Source organism: Eulemur rufifrons, chromosome 20 (assembly GCF_041146395.1).
Source record: "Eulemur rufifrons isolate Redbay chromosome 20, OSU_ERuf_1, whole genome shotgun sequence".
NCBI lineage: Eukaryota > Metazoa > Chordata > Mammalia > Primates > Lemuridae > Eulemur > Eulemur rufifrons.
Window position 1 is genome coordinate 10,961,114 of NC_091002.1, and position 22,134 is coordinate 10,983,247.

General features: G+C 46.2%; 1 protein-coding gene across 1 annotated transcript in view; it reads left to right on the top strand.

Moving 5' to 3' along the window:
• Positions 1–22,134, top strand: part of SLC24A3 (solute carrier family 24 member 3) — a 461,900-nt gene that overhangs the window by 397,173 nt on the left and 42,593 nt on the right. Inside the window, exons 7-8 of the mRNA XM_069495623.1 lie at positions 5,286–5,360; positions 15,852–15,877. Coding sequence (XP_069351724.1) covers positions 5,286–5,360; positions 15,852–15,877 — 101 coding nt within the window. The remainder of the gene's footprint in view (positions 1–5,285; positions 5,361–15,851; positions 15,878–22,134) is intronic.

Genomic DNA, 22,134 nt, shown 5'->3' on the forward strand with positions numbered 1-22,134 from the left:
CAGAAATATCAAGATGAAATTCCAGCTGGGAGGGATTCCTAGAGCTATAGGGGGAAAACAGAGCCTCTGGCTGCATTGATGGAGGAATCGGCCCACGGATGGGCTTCTGTCATCTGCTCCATCTGTATTATTGATTAATGAGGTCAAGGGCAGAATCACTCACTGTTAGTTTTCTCCCAGGATCCCTATTCTGGTCTCTTCACCAGAGTGCCTTGTCTTTGTTCCCTGAGGTCGTTTTGCAAAGTGCTACGTATGGAATATGAGCTGTCCTCTCATCAACCTGCTCTGGCTGGGGTGACACCTGCCAACAGATGCAGAGAGACTCTCATTTTGATGCAGAGGCGCTAACACGTCCCTCTCTGCCAGCAAATGTGTTCAGGGTCCGAGTCCTGTGGTTGCCAGCCTTCAGCTAGAGATAAAAGACCCCTGACTGAGAAATGAAGACCACATAGACCCCAGAAGATGAGTGTGTTCATGTTTGTGAAAAAGTGAAACATTTAATCACCGATGAGCTAGCTGTATGGTGTTTTATTTTATTTTTGGCAACTAAACTATCCAAATGGACAAGTTCTTTCAGTATTATCTGATTCTGTTCCACCTAGAACATGTCCATACCTAGAATATATCTACACCATATCCATATCTATGGTCCTTATAGTAATTCCTTTCTGCTTGGATTACTTACCCTGATTCTCTTAGAAGCAGCTTTTTTAAATTTAGCTGTGGTTGCTGCTTTTTTTGTCTCTCATCCTTCAACTATTCCCCTCTTTGTCTACAGTCTCTAACATACCTGTTCTAATGGCTTCAAGTAATGGAGAAAATCAAAACCGTGGGAGGCAATCAAAACCAGGTGTCTGTTTTTCATCTTTACCTCCCTGAGGAACTGTAGTATAATGTGTGGGGACAGGGAACAGGACCTAGGCTTCCCGAGTTCAAATCCCAGCTCTCCCCCACTGCTGAAATACCATCTTGGTCAAGGCCCTCAACTTCACCAAGCCCAGATTGCTGGCAAATGAGGGTGAGCCTAACCTTAAGAGGTTGCTGTGAGGATTGAATGAGATGACCCTTCTACATCCCCATATTTGCAGAAAGTGTCGGATTAATATTTGCTGTTGTGGGGAATGGTGGTCTCAGAAAGATAAGGCAGAGCTGGACATGAGTTCATGCTCACAGTTCTTGCTATAACTACTGTAGAATTATGAATGATTTGAGTGTATGCCTTTTTAAAATTCCTTCTAGAGCATAGAAAGTTATTCTTTGGTTTGACAACTTCTTGTGCTCTATTTCATCACTTGTATAGGAAAAATTGGTTTGAATCTGAATCTGGGACTGAAATTTGATGACAATTGAAAGCTATTTGACTTAAAGAGAGAAAATATATCACTATCCACCCCAATTTGACATCTAGGCCTATGCAAGGTGTGTTTTTCTTTTCTTTCTTTCTTTCTTTCTTTTTTTTTTTTTTTTTTTTTGAGGTTTCTGTCTCACTCTGTTGCCTGGGCTAGAGTGCCATGGCATCAGCCTAGCTCACAGCAACCTCCAACTCCTGGGCTCAACCAATCCTTCTGCCTCAGCCTCCCGAGTAGCTGGGACTGCAGGCATGCGCAACGATGCAAGGTGTATTTCTTGCAGCAGTAAATCTAAGTGGATAATTTGTGTTTTGCTCTTCTATAGCTTATTTTTATTAAGCTTACATGTACACAGAGCTTAAAGAGGCAACCAGTTCTAGAAGGCTTATTATGAAAAACAGTCATCTTCCAGTCCCATCAACACTAATTCCCCACTCTTCTGAGGCAACTACTTTCCATTAATTTGGCTGTTCCTGATATTTGCTCAATATCTCTAAATAACCTGCTTAGATGGCAGCTATTTGGTTTTTCAGTTGCAAGCATTCTCCACTGACTTCACAGTGTAGAAGAGGAGCATTTAGGTCTCTTTTAGCCCTGCCTAGCTAGTCCCCTCTATCTTCCCTAAATAGTTATATTATAAGTTTGACTAGATAATAGTTTTCTTAGTTTATTATGACTATGTGACCACTCTTCATAGCTGAGCCATTAATGCTTAATGAGATTCATCTTCTTTTAGGCACAGTTCTAGTTTCCTTGTGGTTGATAATTATCTTTTTTATTGTTGTTTGTTTCATTTTCTATGTTCTAGTTACAGAGCTCTATAATGTCCTTTCTGTAGGTTCAGAATTATCAGATATCCCATCAGTTTGTCCTTTGGCATTTCTTCTGGAGTCTTCTGAGCTGCTCCAATTTGGCTGGGTTGCCCTCTAAGCCTGCTGCAAAAGTTTCATTTGGGAATCTCCTTTTACCATCCTTCTAGAATTTCCCTTTACCATTCATTCTAGATACTTTCTTTAATTATCTTTAGAGATTCTGGTTGCTTGGTATTATGGTTTATTGTAACATAATTTTAGGTAACAATAGTTTACTCCCTTATTTTGGTGGAATACATGCTCCAGTAGCTTTTTCAGAAAGGGTGCATAGGAGGTAAATTTCTTGAGACAACTAAATTTTAACTTTTATTCTTTTCTCACTTTTAATTAATAATTTGGTTGGGCACAGATTTCTAGGTTGAAATAATTTTCTTCCCTAATTTTGAATGCATTAGTCTATTTTCTTCTGGCTTCTCATGCTTTTGCTGAGAAACAAAATGTCAGTCTGGTTTTGAGCCTTTGTATATCAACCTGTTTTAGTCTCTCTGGTAGCTTTTAGGGTCTGTTCTTTGTTCCAGCATTCTGAAAACTCATGATTATGTGCCTTCATGTACATCTTTGTGTGTGTGTGTGTGTGTGTGTGTGTGTGTGTGTGTATGTATGCATACACTCAGTAAAAGATACTCAGAGGACCCCTTCACTCTGAGATTGCATGTCCTTAACTTCTGGGACTTGTTGTAAATTATTTATTTGATTTTTTCCTCCCCTCTGTTTTCTATGTTTTCTGACACTTCCACTGTTCAAATGCTGGATCTCTTATTTTCTATTAAGGTGAGGAATGGGCAGTAACTGGGCTCCTTGAAGTGAGGAAGGAGGTTTGGAGATTAAATTCTTTTTTTTTTTTTTTTGTAAAGTTTCTTAAATCTCTTTATTTCTTTTTTTTTTTATTTCAGCTTATTATGGGGGTACAAAAGTTCAGGTTATATATATTGCCCATGTACCGCCCATCCCCCCGAGTCAGAGCTTCAAGCATGTCTATTCCCCAGACAGTGCGCATTGCACTCATGATGAGATTAAATTCTTAAACAGTCCTTTACTTGTGCTGTTTGCAGGCCCACAGTTACCCTACTTCTAGAATTTTCCCCACTGCCAGCTAAATCACCAATTATTCTTCTGTTTTCCAGCTTCCAAAATTTTGTTGCTCTGATGAGCTCTTCTATTCTTTTTGCCCTGTGGGTTTATGGCTTATTTTAAAAACTCCCTTTACTATTATCTTGGTATAGTATAAGAAGGGGCAAAGGTAATGGTATGTGTTCAATCTGCCATCTTCAACTAAAAGCCTGTGATTTGTTAAAGAAATTTAGAATTGATATTTGCCACATGTTTTAAGTCCATTTGGCTGATTATAATAAATTGAATAAATATTCACAACCTTTTATGACCTGCTGGAAAATGAACAATTTAGTCCGATTTAATCTATTCCATAGATGGTAAGTGATGACCAAGTTCTAAGTGTTTTCAATGCAAGGAAAGAGTGATGAAAGGATACAGAATACTTCATATTTGTTCTAAAGGGATTTGTGTGGTGTGAGCCCTCTTCTCAACAATGCTGTCATGTGTAACTTAGCTCTGCACACACAATGCCTAATAAGGTAAAATCAGCAACAGAAAATACCTAAGTGTCCATATAACAAGTGGAAGAATGCATTAATGGAAAGAGACTGGCCTCATGATTCATTTATAGTTCTATTTAAGTCATATCTTTCATGTTATTTGAATCCAGAGAGCCTTCTCTGGTTTGACTTAGCCTAATCTTTCTTTATAGAGTGGCACAGCAGTCAGGGAGCAAAGAGGCCTGGAAGACTGCAGTGTCCCTTGGATCCCTTTTCGCTATTGTCTGTGGTGTACCATGTGCCTGTCATTGGCCCCGCTAAGAGTGCCGACGTTTCCTGGGTCATTTTTCAATTACTAGGCCAAGGGCAAAGGCAGTCAGACAAACATCCTGTGGCCACGGGGTAGGTGATACTCTTCCAGGGAATTGTCGTGACCACCCAGGAACCGCCTTCTGATGTGGCCCTGTGGACCCTCCTAGACTTTTCTATGGGTCTGCAGAGGAAATGTGAACAGAGAAAAAATACAAAGTGTCCCTCAAGCAGAGGTTTTGAAGGACCCGGCGCCCACAGTTCCCTCCCCTCCCTGTGACCTCTCCTCCCCACGATGCCCAGCCCTGGCTCTTCTGCCTCCTTGGGCACCTACAGACCCCTTCTCCTGCAGGCCAGGCTGCCTTAGCCTCCAGCAATGTGCTCCTCTGTGTCTCAGCCCCGCCAGCATCTCTTTTTAAAGAGAAAGGAGAGGTCATGGAGAAGGTCACCGTTGGGACATCTCTCAAATGCAAAGAACAACCTTTTCTCCAGATCAGCATGAAAATCAATCTTTTAAAGATTCTGATTAAACTAGGGGTCAAATGCCAATAAGGCCAGACACATAATAGAGATGAAGGAGGAGGGCCGGGTGAGACTGCAGGGCGGGCTTGTCCACGCCCCTTCTGAAGGGCGGCAGCTGCCCAGCACAGGTTGCTCATTCCACGTGGGAGGACTTGCTGCAGCAGACACTAGGGTCATCACAAAGGCACAGGAGAGGTTTGCTCTCCTGTCCCCTCACTGTTGGGGATGCTAGGACAGGCCTGTTCCTGGGAGACGTGAGACTCCTCTCATGAGCAGCTTTGCGTCGAGGGTCCCCCTGGGCCTTGCTGCACCTTCCTCAGACTGCTCGGCAGCCCAGGACAGTCTCTCCAGTGGCAGCCTTCCCTCTCTCCCTCAATGCTAACACCTGAGCTAGGGCTGAGCAGGTGGCACTCCCAGCTCCCTGATCCCCTCCGCACTTCCTATCACCTGCTGTTTCCCCCTAACATTGCTGCAGATTTAATTCCATCTTGACATCTGCCTCTCCAAAGATCCAGAGTAACACCTAAGGGCCTTTAATAAATTCCTATTGATCGGCAGATTGATTGGTCCAGGACAGGAGGCGCAGACGCGAGCCAGAGCTGGACAGCAGGAGGCGTCCTGTCTCGTTTGCATAGCCTGGTGACCTGCTCCTTGTTGACTGTGTCTCCCTTCCCCTGCAGGTTGTGGCTCTTTCCTCCTGGTGCCTGCTGAGGGATTCGATTTACTACACACTGTCTGTGATCGCGCTCATTGTGGTAAGTCACTCTTGCCGGGTTGGTGCCACCCGTGTACTTCTCAGCTCTGGGGCTGCAGCGACTGGGGCGCACTGGTGGGGCGTGAGTGGGTGCCCGTCTGGGTATGAAGGCAGGGTCTCTTTCTTCCAGCTTCTTTGAGCACCCAGAACCCTGGCCTGATTGAGGGGTGCTCAGAACCGGAGTCTTGCTTGAGTTACTTGGGCCCATGAGAGTCCTAGCTATTCTGTTCTGTCTCACTTTCCTCCAGCTCTTCCCTAACTCACTTCGTGGCATCCCCTCTCCTCCTTCCTCCCTCTGGAGGGTCTCCCAGGGCACTTCCTGCCCTCCCCACAGCGCCCATTACCACAGCCACCTGTATCCTCAGCAGTGACACCTCCCTGAGGTCCAGCCATGGATAAACAACTCTCTACCAGACATCTTCACATCCCACACTCCACACGTCTCTAACTAAACATTGGATGTTTGCCCCACGACTGGACCACCTTTCCATATTTCAGCCCCCATCCCTATCCTGGCCACCCAACCTGGAAATGATATTAAATTGGCCTTTCTCTCAATTCCCACCATTTGGCTCAATTGTACTGTGGATTTTCATCTCATGGAAATCACCCCAGTGTGCTCCTCCATAGCCTGCCTCACTAGAGGCTCTCTCTTGCCATCGCTGGCCTTAGCAGACGCAGCAGCTGCCCTGCAGTCCCAGCGGGTCAGCGTGTCCACCCAGCAGCCTCTCTGCCACCTGTCCTCCTTCCCTCTCCACCCATAGTTAGCCCTCAGAGCCATCCCAGTGCTGTCTCCATAAAGAACACCTGCAAATGCCACACATTTGCTTAACTGACCAGTGGCTCTAGGTCACCCGTGCAGAAAAACCCACACTTTTTAATGTACCATGCTGAAGGGTAGACAATTGGAAAGAATGTTGAAATACGAGTTGGGAGATCTCACTCCTAATTCTGCCTCTCCCTCCCCACATCATGTTTAATTTTACATCAACTTGACTGGGCTAAGGGATGCCCAGATGGCTGGTGAAACATTCTTTCTGGATGTGTCTGTGAGAGTGCTTTTCAGAAGAAATTAGCACTTGAATCCTTAGGCTTTATGAAAGGAGATCACCCTCACCAGTGTGGGTGAATTATCATTCAATTCATGGAGGGCCTGAATAGAACACAAAGGCAGAAGGAGGGTGAATTTGCTGTTTCTGCTGGAGCTGGGCCATCCATCTTCTACCCTTGGACATTGATGCTCCTGGTCCTTGGGCCTTTGGACTTGGACTGGGACTCACACCATTGGCTCCCCTGGTTCTCAGGCCTTTGGACTTGGACTAGAGCTATACCACTGGCTCTGTAGATGGGAGGGTATGGGACTCCTTAGCCTCTGTGATAATGTGAGCCAATCCTTCATTACAAATCTTCTGTGTGTGTGTGTGTGTGTGTGTGTGTGCGCATGTGTGTCTCCTTTTTATTCTGTGTCTCTGGAGAACCCTGACTGATCACACACCATCACTAGCTCTAATGACCTTGGAGAAATCAATCGCTCTGGGTCTTAGTTTTCTTACCTACAAAATGGGACTACATCCACTAAAGGGTCTTCTCACCTGTTTTACAAAGCACTTACCTGCAGGTTATTTTATTGTGAATCTGTATGTAAATCAATAAACATGATGTTTGATATGAGACTTTCCATAATGAGCCAGGTGAGTACTGCCGCTGAAAATCTTGGGTTTACAAATCATCGCAAGGTTTGCCAAGAGGTCAGTGTTATGCTAAAAATTGCTCTAAGCCTTGTTCTCCAGAGTCCCCATATTAAAAAGAGGACAGAAACTGGCCCAACCACACTCCCCAAATTCCAGGACCCCTTTACAATTAGGAGGGGGAGATCCACCCTGAGGAACAGAAGGGTCCAGCATGCCGTGTTGGCACTGGAGACATGCTTCACCTTTGACACTTCTGGTTAGCAGACACATGGACACACGTGAACTCTATGTTCTTATTCTCAGTCATTACCTGTGGAAAAGGTATGATCACCTGAAACCCGGAGGACTCTTCTCTTCACCTCCGTCCAGACTTCTCCAATGCTCTTTCCAGCAAGCTCTGTCCTGGAAACCCAAGCTGATTGTGTGCACTCTGCTCTTCTGCCTTGAGGGTCGTTAGGATGATTTCTGAAAATGACTTTCTTCAGGAGACACGGTCAGGGGACAGTAGAAATGAACGCAACTGTCTGCTTTGCTGAATCCCAGAAAGAGATGACGATACTGGTAAGCACAAGGCAACGGGACAGAACGGAGCAGGTCGGATCTCCCGGGAACACGGACTTGTCAATGCCACTCCCAACAGCAAATGTGCCGGCTCAGTTTCTTTCCGTTTTCAGCATAGACACTTCCAGGACTATGTGTGAAATAACTTGTCATCTGTCCAATTTATCCTGACATGTCCAAGATAAAATAAATGTAATTGTTGCTAATGATGTGTGAAGAAGCAAAGCTTCATTCTGCGGACGACGGACTCACCCGAGCCTGGTCTTTGGGCAAAGCAACCATCTGTGCTCAGGTGCGGCTTGTAAATCACAAAGGGGAGCCAGCTGAACACTCAGGCTGCTGGGGCAACTCTGCTTTTCCCCCCAGACAGCAACAAACTGCAAATGCAGAGGATTCTTTGCTGGTACCCGAGCATTTGGACTGTGTATTTACAGACAAGTTGTCAAGGCTAGAGTTTTGTGATTTGAAGAAAAATTACATTTCTCCACTGCTAAGAAGAAATGGAAAAAATAAGATTGGAGTCCTCAAAGTTAAGTCTTGGTTCTTTTTTACTTTAACTGGTATTCCTCCAACGTCACTGTGCATTGGAAACACCAGGAATGCTTACTTAAAGTGCGGAACCCAGAGATTTTAATTGCACAGGCTCTAAGGTAAGACCCAGGAACTTGCATTTTGACAATCATATTCCCCCACCCCAACGTGATTCTGATGCCAGTAGCACCATGCTGCATTTGGAGAAACACAACTTTAAATAAGGTTGGAAACCATGTTCCTCGGAGTATTCATCTACTGCGTAGAAGTGATCATTTGTAGAGTCAATTTTGAGATTCCCAAAGGAAACGAAACGTGGCAGCCTAAGTAACTTTAGTGTGACTGGATTTCTGACCATTGCTAGTCTGAATGGAATTTTGACGCTTGTTAAATGGTAGAAAGCTCCTGGGTCATTTTCACATGAGACTTAAAACTGCCATGAAGAGTAAAACAGAGTTGCACACCCAAAAGCACCATACTTCACAAAGTGGCTTTCACAATGTCCCCAGATCTGTTCCATGCCCCAGCCTCAGGCTGCAGCTCACACACACTCTGTGTCTTTTTGTCAAGGTTTCTTATTCTCCTCTTTCTGTGTTTCCCCTAGTATCATGGGAAGAAAGTCCTTTCCCTTCCGGTGTTCCTTACGTAATACTAAGCTTCTCCATAGGACTCTGCAAAGGGTACTTGAAATTCCTTTATTTAAAAGCCTTTCCTCCTACCCACAAAATAATTACCAACCTTCCCAAGCAATTTGTTCAACTGTTGGGTTTTTTTAAACACTCTCCCCTATTATATAGTTCTGAAATATTCAGAAGATGTAACTGTCGGTCCCCTGGGGTTGTGCACTAGAGAGTTCATTCAGCCAGAGGGCAGGTCCGAATTAAGTGGGACCAGAAGCCTTTCTATAGACATCCCCTTCCCACTTACGCAGAGGAGCCCCGAGGACCAACCATGGGGCCTGGAGATCCAAACAGCGGGAAAGATGACTTCTCCAGAGATGCTGATGGCCGCGCAGGGGCAGAGGGTTCAGAGTCGGGGCAGGAAGGTGCTGACCGAGTCCTTATTACTTGGATTCAGAACAGCAAATGTCAGCTGACGCAGGGGAGACAAGAACAAGGGCCCACAACAAAGCCGCGGGAGCAAGGCCAGCGTGCGCATCCCAAAACCAATGAAGCTCAAAACCGTTAACTCAGAGACACAGAGGTGGATCCACTTCGGTGTTTGGGAGTTTCACTTAAACTTTGCTCTGTGCTATTTCTAGCTTTTGTATGCTTGCTTGTTTGTTTTAAGGAGAAAGCAGAAGAAATGGAGAACATGTCATTGTCTAAAACAATTATAATTGCAAAAGCATAAAGTGTATGTTTCTCAGGGCCCTTCCTTGCCCCAGTCAAGAGTCCCCTGAGCCGGGGTGACATTTTGTACTTTGAAGCATCAGGCCGTGGAGAAGCTCGACAGTGCCCAGGAGGCTTGCCCAATGCCCCCAGTCTCTCTCTCTGCAAGAGAAGGGTCACCTTTTAAGTCCTGGGAACATTCTGGGTTCTTTGGAGCGCTTCCTTGTGTGCATCCACCCGACAGACCCACAGATCGTCTGCAAATCATCACAGACTGGCTGCGGCTTCTCCTCTACCCTCAGTGAGCCCTTCAGCCACGGGCATCTCCAGCCTCCCAGTCCTGCCTTTTCTCCAAATTCCAGCAGCCCTGACAGTTTCTTGTATTGAAATGTTACTGTAATTTACATAATCATGTAATTTACATAAATGCAAATGATCCATTACATCGTCAGTCTAGCAGCTGCCCTAAAAGAAGCACTTTATTTTTACCCTTCCTCTCTGCTTGAGAACAGGACTGTGTGTGTGGAGAAAAGGGGAGCCTCGGGGCAGGGGATTGGCCCATGGGGACAAGTTCCGATAATGCGGACTGGCTCAAAAGTGCACATTCACCAGGGCTGCCCGTCTGCTGTGGGCCAGGTGAGTCCCCGGCACTAGTTGGGGTGTCGTCAGGGCAGCCTGAGCACTGGCACAGCAGCGAGGCTCCTCCAGACCAACACTGCCCTTCCATTCCCTGGAGGGCTTATTGTAATGTCCCCAAGGGAGGGACCCCACAGCTCAGCCGACTCACCTGCCAGAGATGCTCAGCACTTCCAGCAGAACTTCCATGGTCACGGAAATGGTCTATAGTCCTGCGCTGTCTGATGCTGTAGCCACTAGTCACGTGCGGGCCACTGAGCACTTGAAATGCAGCTAGTGAGACCAAGGAACTATTCTTTTTATTTAATTAATTTTAATTTTTAACAAGCATAGACTCGATACTAAATATGGGACTGAGTACTATGCTGTGTCTGCTGATACATATTTTCTAGTTCAGTCCTCATGGCTGTGCGAGCTGGCTCTGTCATGTGTCCCATCTTACACATGGCAAAACCGAGGCTCCAGTGGTTAAGTGATTTGTTCCAGGTCAGGGAGCTGCAACACCTCGGATTTGCCAGAGCAGGTGTCTAAGATGATATAGCTGTACTGCCCCAGGACAGAATGAGGACTTCCCCTCCAATAAAATCTGCCACTTGCAGTCTTTCAGACTATCCTTATCCCCAGAACCCAGTCCCACTGTTAGAGAGGCGTGTCAGCCTCGCTTAAGTTTGTAGTCCTGTTTTTAGGCAGGAGAGAACAGCTTCAGCCTCCTCCTGCTAGAATTATTTCATTAAAACAACTAACCTGAAATGATCCAGAAATCTTTTTATCTTGCCCTTCCTGTGGGAGCAAAGAGGTCTTGGAGGCCATGTGGATGACTGTCCTCTGCCTCTCAGCTGGCCACCATGGCCCTGCCCCTCTGACCTGTCACCCCTCCTTCTTGAACCCAGTCTTCCTGGGAGTGAACCTTTTCTCTCTCCAACTCAGAAACCTTGCTGCTCTCAGGCTCACTGTGCCGCATTAAATCCCAGCTCTCCTCTGGAAAATTGGGAATAACTATGGTGGTTAGAAGATTCTCGCAGAGAATGATGGTGACAGATCCAATGGGAGGAAAGGCCTGCTTTAATGACACTAGGCAAACCCAGGGATGGGGTCAGGCTTGCGTTTGTTCCCTGAACAGGGAAATGAATTAGCTGGACGGGAGGATGCAGCTCCCATAGACGAGAAGCTCATCTTTCACAAGGAATGCGAGTTGGAAATTTAGACCTGTGTTTGTGCTCCACAAACATAGTCCTTTGGCTTAATAGCCCTCATCTCCTCGATCCCAAATTCATCCTCTTATCCCTGTTTCTTTCCTGTCGCCTGCCCTAACATATTTACTTGACTTGGTCAGCTCTGCCACAGCCCTGCCTGTAGGTCATCTTCTTTCCTGCCCTCCAGCATCCGCTGCCTTCATCGAGTCAGCCTGCTAAATGTCCTGAAGTAGGAATGCCTGTATAACTCTAAAACGGAACCCATATCTGTGCACAGCAGCTAGCTTTGCAATATACTCCATCGGATTCTTCTCTGCAGATGAAATCGCCGTGGCCTTAGCTGAGCCATCTGCACCCCACCCCCAGACCTGAAGAAGTGAGAACTCCAAATGCAGATCCATCTAGGGATTCCCCACAAGGCTGAGTGGGAAGAGCTACGGGAAGCTGTTTTCTTTACAGCAAGGAAGGGAAGATCGTCTAGGTTTCAGTCTCTTGAAATAAAACAATGGTGTTGATTTTCTCCTGTTATTTTCACTGCTTAAAATTCTAATGGTGCCTGTGACCGTGATACAGGTTCCAGCAATGCGCCCACCTCTGCTCCATGGCTACAGTTACAGTGAACAAGCCCACGGGCTGACACATTGAGACAGCCACCTGCCCCCCAGCCTCTCGTCTCCCGTCACACCTGCGCCATTCCCCGGTCATCTTCCTGTTCTTCCAATGTGAGCACGCCATTCCCTTGGCGATTGCCTGGCTTGCTCTGATATCCAGGGATTCACTCTCCTGATCTAAGCCTGTCTTGCTTGGAAGAATTCTAGAGCAGACACAGGAATGAAAAGCTGGTTTCCATGGTACCTAACCGTTTCTCTGAAGCCTGGAGGAAATGAGTGTTTTTTCAAATTCATTCCTGTTTAACATTTAGCTCAGCTGCAGAACACGTGGAAACCTTAGGGCGAAGCCAAGGGTGCCTGCGGGTGAAGCACATGTGGGTCAGAGGGCAGGGCCCCCAACCAGCCCGCGCTCAGCAGATCAGCGCCCAGCTATCAGTCAGCACCACCTGTGGTGGCTCTGTGCTGTCACAGTGCCCGGCCCCAAACACAACCAGCAGAGCACTAAGAGAAGAGCTGCCTGCCCCAAGCTCGCTTTCAGAAATCTGATTGGGAAAAGGCTGGGTCAGTTGCAAAGGCCACAGCAGGAGGTCACTCAGTTGCAACTCATCATGAGGATTGAGAGTTGACATCAGAGGACCTGTCCCCAGAACAGAGCACCAGGCAGGAACTGCCACCTTGCCCGTGACAGCAATGGCTCACTCAGTAGGCTGCCCACCTTGGGGTGCTTCCCCTCCTTCCAGGAGATTTAATGGAGCTCGGAAAATGGACTTGGCCTGACTTCATTCTAACTTCCCCAACCCTGGCAGAGCAGACCTGGACAGAGGGCCGGGACGTGAGCACCACCCAGTGGCCATTGGCAGGAACTGGGGGTCGAAATGATTGCGAGTTTTCTTCTACACTAGAAATATTGCCAGGAAGGGTGGAGGGGGGCCATTGCTTTGTTTTCTTTTAGTCGCAGCTAGGGCATAAAAATACTGAGGGATGTGTGCAATACTTGTCTTAAGAGAATTAAATAAAATAAAATCTGTAAAGAATAACAAACCCATTCCCCCAAACTTCATCCTTGAATGAAGGTGACCCCTGTCCTTGTCATTTTAAGAGTTTTCAGACAGGGAAACTCTAACGCTCCATCAGGATGGTCGGGCAGTGAACCCTCCTGAAGGGACATTTGCAAACTGTGCCAGTTTCCTTATTTTCTGTCTTCGGAAGAGGTGTTGATCAGCCACTGGTCCTTCAAGTAACACCACTAAATGCCAGGGGCAGCTCATAACTCACCTCCACTCCTTTCTCCCAGTGAACAAGCTGCTTCCATTTAGCTTTTCTTAGGGGCTGGAGTTTTAGTCCCTTTTGTTCATTTTATTGTCCTTTTCTGAGTCCTCCCATTTCTCTGCACAATCCTCTTAAAGTACAGGGATAAACCCAGATGGTATTTGCTATCAGCTGTGGGGGTACCTAAGGCCTCCTGGCTTTGTGGAAGCCTCCTCCTCCTCTTCCTCCCTCTCCTTCTCCTACTTTTCCTCCCCTCCTCCTCCTCCACTTCCTCCTCCTCTGCAGCAGTCATGCCTTCTGAGTGATGGGACTGACAGGACATCTTCATGCCAGGCAGAGAGATCAAAGGGAAAACTCTACCAGTTATTTGGATGCTTCCAGATCTCCACCATTTATTAGTACTTGTAGTGAGATCACCTGTGTTTCTCTTTGCCTGTCTGCCTCCCTGAACCACATCCCCACCCCCAATCCCACCCCTGCACCCCACCGCGCCACAGCCATCCCCTTGGCTTCAGGGTCGTGATGCTCTGTCCCTAATTGCATATCTGGTCCAATCTTGTCCAGATATGCCCACTATTTGTTGGAATTATTGTGCTCCTATTTGGGGTCCTTGGTATAAATAATCTCATTCTCATTTTTTTCTTTGTTGTGATCATTGAAATAATCAATAAGTAAAGTTGTATAGGTCCCAGAGCTGATTTGTAGACAGTACACGAAGGGGACTTTCTCCCAGGGAGAGTGAACTCCCAGCATCTCCCTTGCAGCCTCTGTGCCCCCACCTATGGGGAAGCTCACACAGAACACGGACTTCCTAAACGCTGCTTTCATATTACATGGTATTGCTTGCCTTCCCTGATAGGAGAAAATTAAATTGGCTTGGTCTAATAAACTCTTTCTCAATATCTTGTGTTCTCTTAAGTGGCTACGAATTGATTATTCCAGCCTGCTGCTAACACTAATATTGCATTAACTTCAATTAATACAAAATGTTTTCTATCTGAAATAATTTGGTCTCTTCCATGATTTTTTTGACAATGATCTTTTTTTAAAAGCTTGTGAATGCCTTCCAGCAAATAGATTCCATGCCGTTCAACCTGGATTATGAAATCATTGCCTTTATTTCTTTAATTCTCTTCCCATTCTAGTTTGACGTTTTCACCCAAATGCCAACTTGCTGAATCTAATAACAAAGCTGAGAGTAACAAAACTGATGAAGCCGAGGTCTTGTTTTCCAATGGCTTGTTAGGAAGAATGAGTTATTACTACAAATAAGCCTGGGCCCTTCCTCTCTGCTTTCACTTCGGACCTTCAAGATAATTAGAGAGGGTTCCTTTTATGTGCCTTTAAGCCATGCTCTGCTCATCTTGGAGGTGTCCTCTATGTCTCTACCCAACTGGTGGTTCTTGTAATCACGGGGGACTGCAGCAGTGCCCACCTTGTTAGCTAAGTTCACCATCTCCATGCCCTAATGACACTGCGCATCCAGATTGCCCTGCAGATGTCCACCTCGGTCTCCAAAGGGCCACTGCCTTTGCAGGGAAGGCCACTCAGAGATGCTCACGCTGAAAGCGGTCATATTTCGTGAATGTGGAAAGGATGAGCTACCAGCCATGTCCATGGCTTCCTGCTTAAATAAAATGTAGGTGTAGTCATTTGGTTTCAGCAACATGTCATCTGGGCAGATCAGTATGTCATGAAAAGAACACCAAGAGCTGCGGGATGAGTTTTAGAACCAATTCTACAGCAAACTGAGCAACCCCAGGAAAACTACTTGTGTGCTCTGTGACTCAGTTTCCCCATTTAAATCAAAAGATTACACCAGCTTTTTCCCTTTACATTATTTTAGATGGTATATGGATGGTAACAGTACTTAAATAAATTAAATCCCGCTATGTATTCATTCTCTCTGTATTCTCTTTTAATAAGGAGAAAATCTCAGTTTGGCACTTGTGTGTCGTTCACTCCTTCCAACCCCTGCTAATCTCCTTCCTTAATGAAAGAGCAGGCCCATGGCCCAGGGCTTGGGCAGCCAACACTGTCCAGCCAGGATCTGCAGACACTGTTAGTTGTTACTGCATTTATTTTTCAGGGTTACCCTTTATATATGGTGACAAGAGGTGCTGATCCTGTACTTCTGGTTGTGATGTGAAGTGCCCTTTGATAATAAATTCTTTTAAGGAAACAAAAAATAAGCCAATATAAAGAAAAGTGTTGAGTCCATAGAAGTCCAAGTGTTTGCATAAAAACTGTGACTACAAAACATGCAGAAATCGTACAGGTGGCATATAAGGGACTAAGGTTTGGAAGTAACCACAGAGCTCCTGCACCCCTTGCAGATCTGAAATTCTGAAATGTGTCTTGCTTCACAAAGCAGGTTAGTCACACTTCCCTGTCACTTCACTGTTGGACAGAAATTGTAGGGATGATGGGATTACCCGATGCTTCACACACACACACACACACACACACACACACACACATGTCCACCCCAATCTGCCAACACGGCCTTCCACTAACACTGGCCAAAGGCAAAACCGGTATGGAGGGGAGTTCACACACAGGTGCCTCGTGGCCCAGCCAGCCCAGAGCACACCAGCGACAAGGGTGGACAGTGTGCATTGGGGGGGGGGGGGGTGTCTAATCTTACATCCTTTTTCTTTTTTTCACAGTTCATTTACGATGAAAAAGTTTCCTGGTAAGTACCTCTTTTTCCCCCTCTAATTTCATTTTGTCATGTTGCAGACCTAAGTATGTTGAAGACCAGAGTTAGGATTTAGGGGAAAAAAGAAAATGTCATGACAGCTTAAAACAAGTAGAATTTCTTAGGAATCCTCTTCCCACCTTAAGGAAGGAATTAAATCACCTTTCACAGAGCAGAGACCTTTTCTTTTGGGGCTGGGGTGACAGAGCTCTATTTGGGATCCTAATTCTAGATGTCCTTATCCTCCAGGTTAGACATAGTCGTGACTGAATTGTGCCTTTCTGTCGTCTGCCATGTGCTAGGCCATGGTGAAGGTTTGATCTTTTCAAAATGTGTCCAAACCGAGTTCTGTGTTTCAAATTCCATGTACATCTCAGGAATCAGGACCCAGGCATTTCGGAAACCTTTAACCCGCTAAAGTTCTCTGTTTAATGTTCAGAAAGATCTTGGAGTTCTGAAAATAATTGATTTTTTTCGATAGAAAATTTTGCCCAAATTAAATATGTGGGAAGGCATTTGCATTTGGGCCCACAGTCCAAATCCCTATTTTTGAGATGGGTTCTGAGCAAGTCAAATATGTTTGAAATGGAAATAGAAATTGAGTTTCTTGTGCATTCTTGTTACTTTTTTTTTTTCAAATATTTGATCTATAGAAGTAAGTAGTATGGAATAACTTCGTAGGAATAGGCATTACTCTGCACATAGAAAACTTTCATGGTATTATTTAAAACTAAACATGAGGCCGGGCGCGGTGGCTCACGCTTGTAATCCTAGCACTCTGGGAGGCCGAGGCGGGTGGATCGCTCGAGGTCAGGAGTTCGAGACCAGCCTGAGCAAGAGCGAGACCCCGTCTCTACTAAAAATAGAAAGAAATTATCTGGCCAACTAAAAATATAAAAATTAGCCGGGCATGGTGGCACATGCCTGTAATCCCAGCTACTCGGGAGGCTGAGGCAGTAGGATCGCTTAAGCCCAGGAGTTTGAGGTTGCTGTGAGCGAGGCTGATGCCACGGCACTCACTCTAGCCAGGGCAACAAAGTGACACTCTGTCTCAAAATAAATAAATAAATAAATAAATAAAAATAAAATAAAATAAAACTAAACATGAGCTAGAAAAAGCAGCAGAGAGTCTACCAGGCTTGACTTTCAGCAGAATGACTGCTAACCCTTTGTCGAGCGGACACCTCTGTGTCTGAGGACAGCTCTGTGATTTTCAGAATTTGGGGGTGGCAGAGAACCTATCACATTGATGATAAAAGTAATGAACTATGATAGGGCATTAAGACATTTTTGCTTATTCTCTCTCTCCTCCATCCAAAAGGAAAGAGGAGGAGACAGCTAGGAGAATTTTCTGTAAGATGCATAATCTCCATATTGACTCATAAGAAAATAAGGAGGTCTTTTGTGAGTAATGGTAATCAACAGGCTGAAAGGGATCGAGACCCCCTGGAACCCTGGGTCAGAGGTGAGGAAGAGCCTCCTCAAGGGGTTCTCCTATGTGTGGCCACCAAATGGAATGGGGACATATCCTCCCCCATGTCCTTAGGGATGAAATGCAGGACAAGAAAACTTCCAGAAGCATTTTCCAGTGCAAACCGATGTCACGATTAGCACAACCACTGCTCTGCCTTAGCAAATAGTAAGTGCTTCCGCGTTGCTCTGTGTTACTCGTCTTCACTAGTGACACTCCCCAAAAGACAAACAAGTTCTGATCACAGCGACATCTGAAAGTTGTCTGCTGCTGTTGTGCAGAAAGACACTGAGAAAGGCCTTCCGGGGAGGTTTGCTGTCAGTCTTGGAGGGTGCGTCTTTCCCACCGTCTCTGTGGCGCGGCTGCGTGACAGCCGTGGCAGGAGGAGAGGAAAGCAGCCTTCGCCATAAGCCAGTTTCAGCCCTGACCCTCAAAACATCTTTTAGGATATTTCGGATAGTTTAGAGCAACCAAAGGACAGTCTATTTCCTCTTCATTCCAAAGGCTTTTGCTAGGATGTCAGGTGACCCCGTCCTCAGGTAGAAGCCTGGGCCTGTGGCTGAAAGGTCTAGACTCTGTAAGGTGACAGGTCATCAGAGCCTTCGACTGGAGCACAAAGACTCATTGCCATGTGTCCAGTTATGAGTCAAGGGCTGGGATGGCCATGGATAAATGAGTTGCAAATCCCCCGGTTTGTCTTGCTCTAGCAGGGGGAGGGGAGGGGAGAATCATATTAATAAATCAGGTGCAGCCGTAGCTTCCAGGAAAGCGCTGGGCTGGGGGGCTGGGCTGGGAGGGGGTGAGGTGGCACCAGAACAACATCATTCCCGGAGTTCCGGCCTGTTGCATAATGACTGTTATTAGGTGCACGGGCTGATGAAGAACATTTCTCACATGAGTGAGGCTGCGAAATTAAAGTCTGCACCGCTGGCCCTTAACTGCTGTAGGACTTCCAGGGATTTCGGCTCCTCATTTAATGGATGAAAAATATATCAAACTTGAAGATTTTTTATTGCTGTTGTTACTGTTCACTTCTCCTGCCTTCTTAACCAGCCAATCACGAGCATTTATTTTGCTGAAAGGATGCATCTAGGAGCTTATTTCTCTCTTTAAAATCAGAGTCTTTAATCTGTGCATTAAAGCACAGTAGCATTTCAATAATACCTTGAACAGAGAGTTCCATTCCTTGCTGTAGAACAGTCCAGCATGGCCTGGTGATTTCAAGGCATGCAACCCATTCACCCCAAATCCTCAAAAGGAAACTAATTTCAATTGTGTTTATTTGGACACTGGAGTACTTTCTAGGAGGAAGTGAGCTTTGTCAAACACAAATACACGGGCACAATGTATCCCTGTCATATAGTTTAGATTCTTTCACTGCTCTAGGAGTATCATTCTGCAGGAAGTCACATTCGGCCAAGAAGCGGCAGTCAGCAGTCAGGAATGCTTTAGTAGCAGGTAATAGAAAAAACAGCTTAAATAAATTTGTAAAACTAGTAGTTTATTTTTCTTACATATCAAGTGCCCCGGATTACATTTGTGCATTTCTCATGGCCTTTGCCTAATGGCCCCAAGATGGGTGCAGTGGTTCCAGCCACCAAGTTTGTCTGGAAGGCAGGAAGGAGGAAGAAGGGGCTCTGCTGCTTTCTTCACTCTTCCACCTGACACCTCTTTGGTCACAGCCAGGTCTGCCTTGACCATCGAATGGCCAGGCAGGATTCTAATCCCCCCCAGGTCAGGGGGATTAGAATCACAACTTTAGACCAATCATCATTCCTCATCTGGGCCTGGGGGTGGGCCTCACCGTCTTTGAGATCAGGGGGTACCCACTTGCTACCTTAGTGTAGTGGGGTTCTGTGAGCAGGCAAGAGGCAGGGGGTATCTGTTGGGGACTATCCTAAAAGACACTTAAACAGAAAGCATCAGAGGCCCACCGAGAAGAATGTGCGCTCAACATGCAGAGCAAAGCCCGTGATGACAGCTCAACAAGACCTGTGATGCTGTCAAAGGGAATTTGGAATGTGTCTTCAGTGAATCTGTAGCCGCAGCAAGAAAACTAAAGGATCCAGGGCGATGTTTTCATTTCTGCTTTTGATTCTCAACTTGTGACGTTGGGAGAGAAAAAAGACCCTGGAAACACAACTTGGAAACTGTCTACCTGGGGGGTGTTAGAGAGCAGCTTTTGGACCAGGGTCAGGAAACCAGAGCAGTGCACCCCAGGCGAGAACAGGCAGTAGTCCTCCAGTCTGGGAAAGAACAGTCTTTGGCAGGAGAAACAGGGACTAGTTGAAAATGATTTAACATGGAAGTTTGGGGAAGGGAAGAAACAAACCCAGATCAGACCGCAGAACCAGATCCCCAGGGGACAGTAGGTGGGGTGTGGTCAGGAGAGGAAGGTGGAGAAGATGCCCAGAGTCCTAGGAGGAAAGAGCAGGAAAGGGGACCAAAGAGTACCCGTGTGACTTCAGAGGTCTGGATGTGGATTCAGTCCAATCCCAAACTGTTTCCCAAGTACCTCCTGTAGGCCAGGCTCTTTCCAGAGCCAAACACATAATACAGAATGAAACCCAGCCCTGAGCTGGAGGGCTGCCCAAGCTAGAGGGGAGGCAGACGGTTGACGTGTAATTACGGGTTCCCTTGGAGATGCTCACGGCATTAGAGGGAAGGGGCCTGGGGAAGAGATGCTGAAGAGCATTAAGTCTAGGCTTGATGACCCAAACTCCGTCAGGCCAAAAAAGCAGGGGGAACAGGGCGGACGGCACAGAGCCCTCAGAGAGCCCAGTATGGTCAACATGGATGAGGCGTGGGATGAACGCTGAGTCTGGACCCAACAAACTAAACCTGAAATGTCAACAAAGGCAGGGAACCCCATCCCTCAGGCGCCCCTGAAAAACAGCCAGAGAAACCTTGCTTTGAGTATTGCAATGGAAGGGCTTGCTTTGAGTAACAAAATCAAAAAGATCTAAAAGAATTAGAAAGAGTATACATAGGCCTATTTAGAAAGTGCTAGATTTAATTCAACCCAACTATAATATTTCATTGAAGCTGGTTCATTTTTTGGTGACTTCTCAGTCTATTAAAATGCACTTAAGTGACAATGTGACATCCCTTCAGATCCTGGGTGTCTCTTCCTGCAAAATGAATGAATGTGCTGTGTATAAAATCTCCCTTTCACCCATGAAGTTTATGCTACATATATATTGGTTTTGATGAGATAAGAACCATGTTCAGGCCACTGGAGATGTTTTGCAACTGCAAAGTGATGTTTAGAGGAAGTGTCGTCCTGCTCGGATGGGCTGAAGGCTGCTTTGTGCTGGACAGGGAGAACTGTGGACGAAGACCGAGGGCGTGCGCGTGGGCAGAAATCAGCTGTCAGGGTTTTAAGTACCCAGGAAATGAAAAACCAAACACTGGGGCAGCACAGGTGTGAGAAGTGATGTCAGTAACTGCTAGAAACAGGCATTAGAAAATAAATGAGTAATAAATCAATAAACAAGATAATTGCAGACTGCTCAGAGGTTTAAAGAACATAAATAGGGTCATGGGATAGAAAGGGAGGGAGGGTAGGCAGGGAGGGTTTCTTGGAGGAGGTGACAATGTGTAAGCTGATACCTGCAGGATAAAAGGGGCCAGCCAAGGAGTGAAGGGAAAAACATTCCTGGCAGAGGGAACAGTCAGTGCAAAGACTCTAGAGCGAGGGAGAGGGAGAGAGATTGCTGCGTGCGAACGCAAGTCCAGTTTGGTGGGCACAGGCAAGGCACGAGACGGTTTGGAGAAGAAGAAAAAAGGATGAGATTTTGCAAGGAAGGAGGAACCTTTGATTTTTTTTCCAAGCCTTTCAGGGGGCAATTAAAGAGTTTTAAGTGGGGCAATGACGTGATCCTATAGCATCAAGGAAACCAGTTCAGAGGCTGAAATGAAGATGAACCAAGGAGAGGCGATAGAGAGGGAAGAAACTGACAATTCATGAAGTATTTTGGACGTGGAGTCCTGGTGAATGAGGAAGCAAGGGAAAAGTGTTCCAGACTGATTTCCAGACTTGGGGCTTGGCCAGGGAGGGAGTGGTACAGTTTACTGAGGTGGCAAAGCTTGGGCTAAAAAAATTTTTTAGAAAGGAGGCTAGGAAGTAGGAATAAAGAACTCTGCTCTGATGTGCATTTGGACTTCCAGGTAGAGAGGCCAGATTGGTAGTGGAGGATGTATGGATGATGCAGAGCTGGAGAGTGGGTGTGGGTGTGTAAGTGGGGGTCATTGTCATGTATTTGGTATTTATAGCAATAGGTCAGGATGAGATCACCTGGGGAGGAAGTATAGGTAATAAAGAGAAGATGATCAGGTCATCAGAGGTTGAACTGAGGAGGTGGAGAAGGCAAAGGAGACGGAGAAGGAGAAACTAGAGGCAGGAAGAAAACCAGGAGTGTGGCCGGCAGGAAGCCAGAAGAGAGCGTTTGAGGAAGGGGGTGGATGATCAACTTCCAGATTCTACTGAGGAGTTGAACAGGGTAACAGACAATCAGCCATCCATCCCTGGATTATTGTAGGTGGAAGTCACTGTGCCCCTGGCGAGTGACTCAGGGGACCGAGGGGTGTGGAAGTTAGACTGGAGAACATTACCCAGTGATCAGGAGGTTCCCAAAGGGAGTGTGCACAGCCGCTTGAGAAGTTTTGCTCTGAGAGAAGCCAAGAAACATGGCAGAAGTCAGAGGGATTTGGACACCCTGGTTTCTTCTCTCAGTAGTGCCTCATGAGCATGTTCTATGCTAAATACAGACGTATTTGC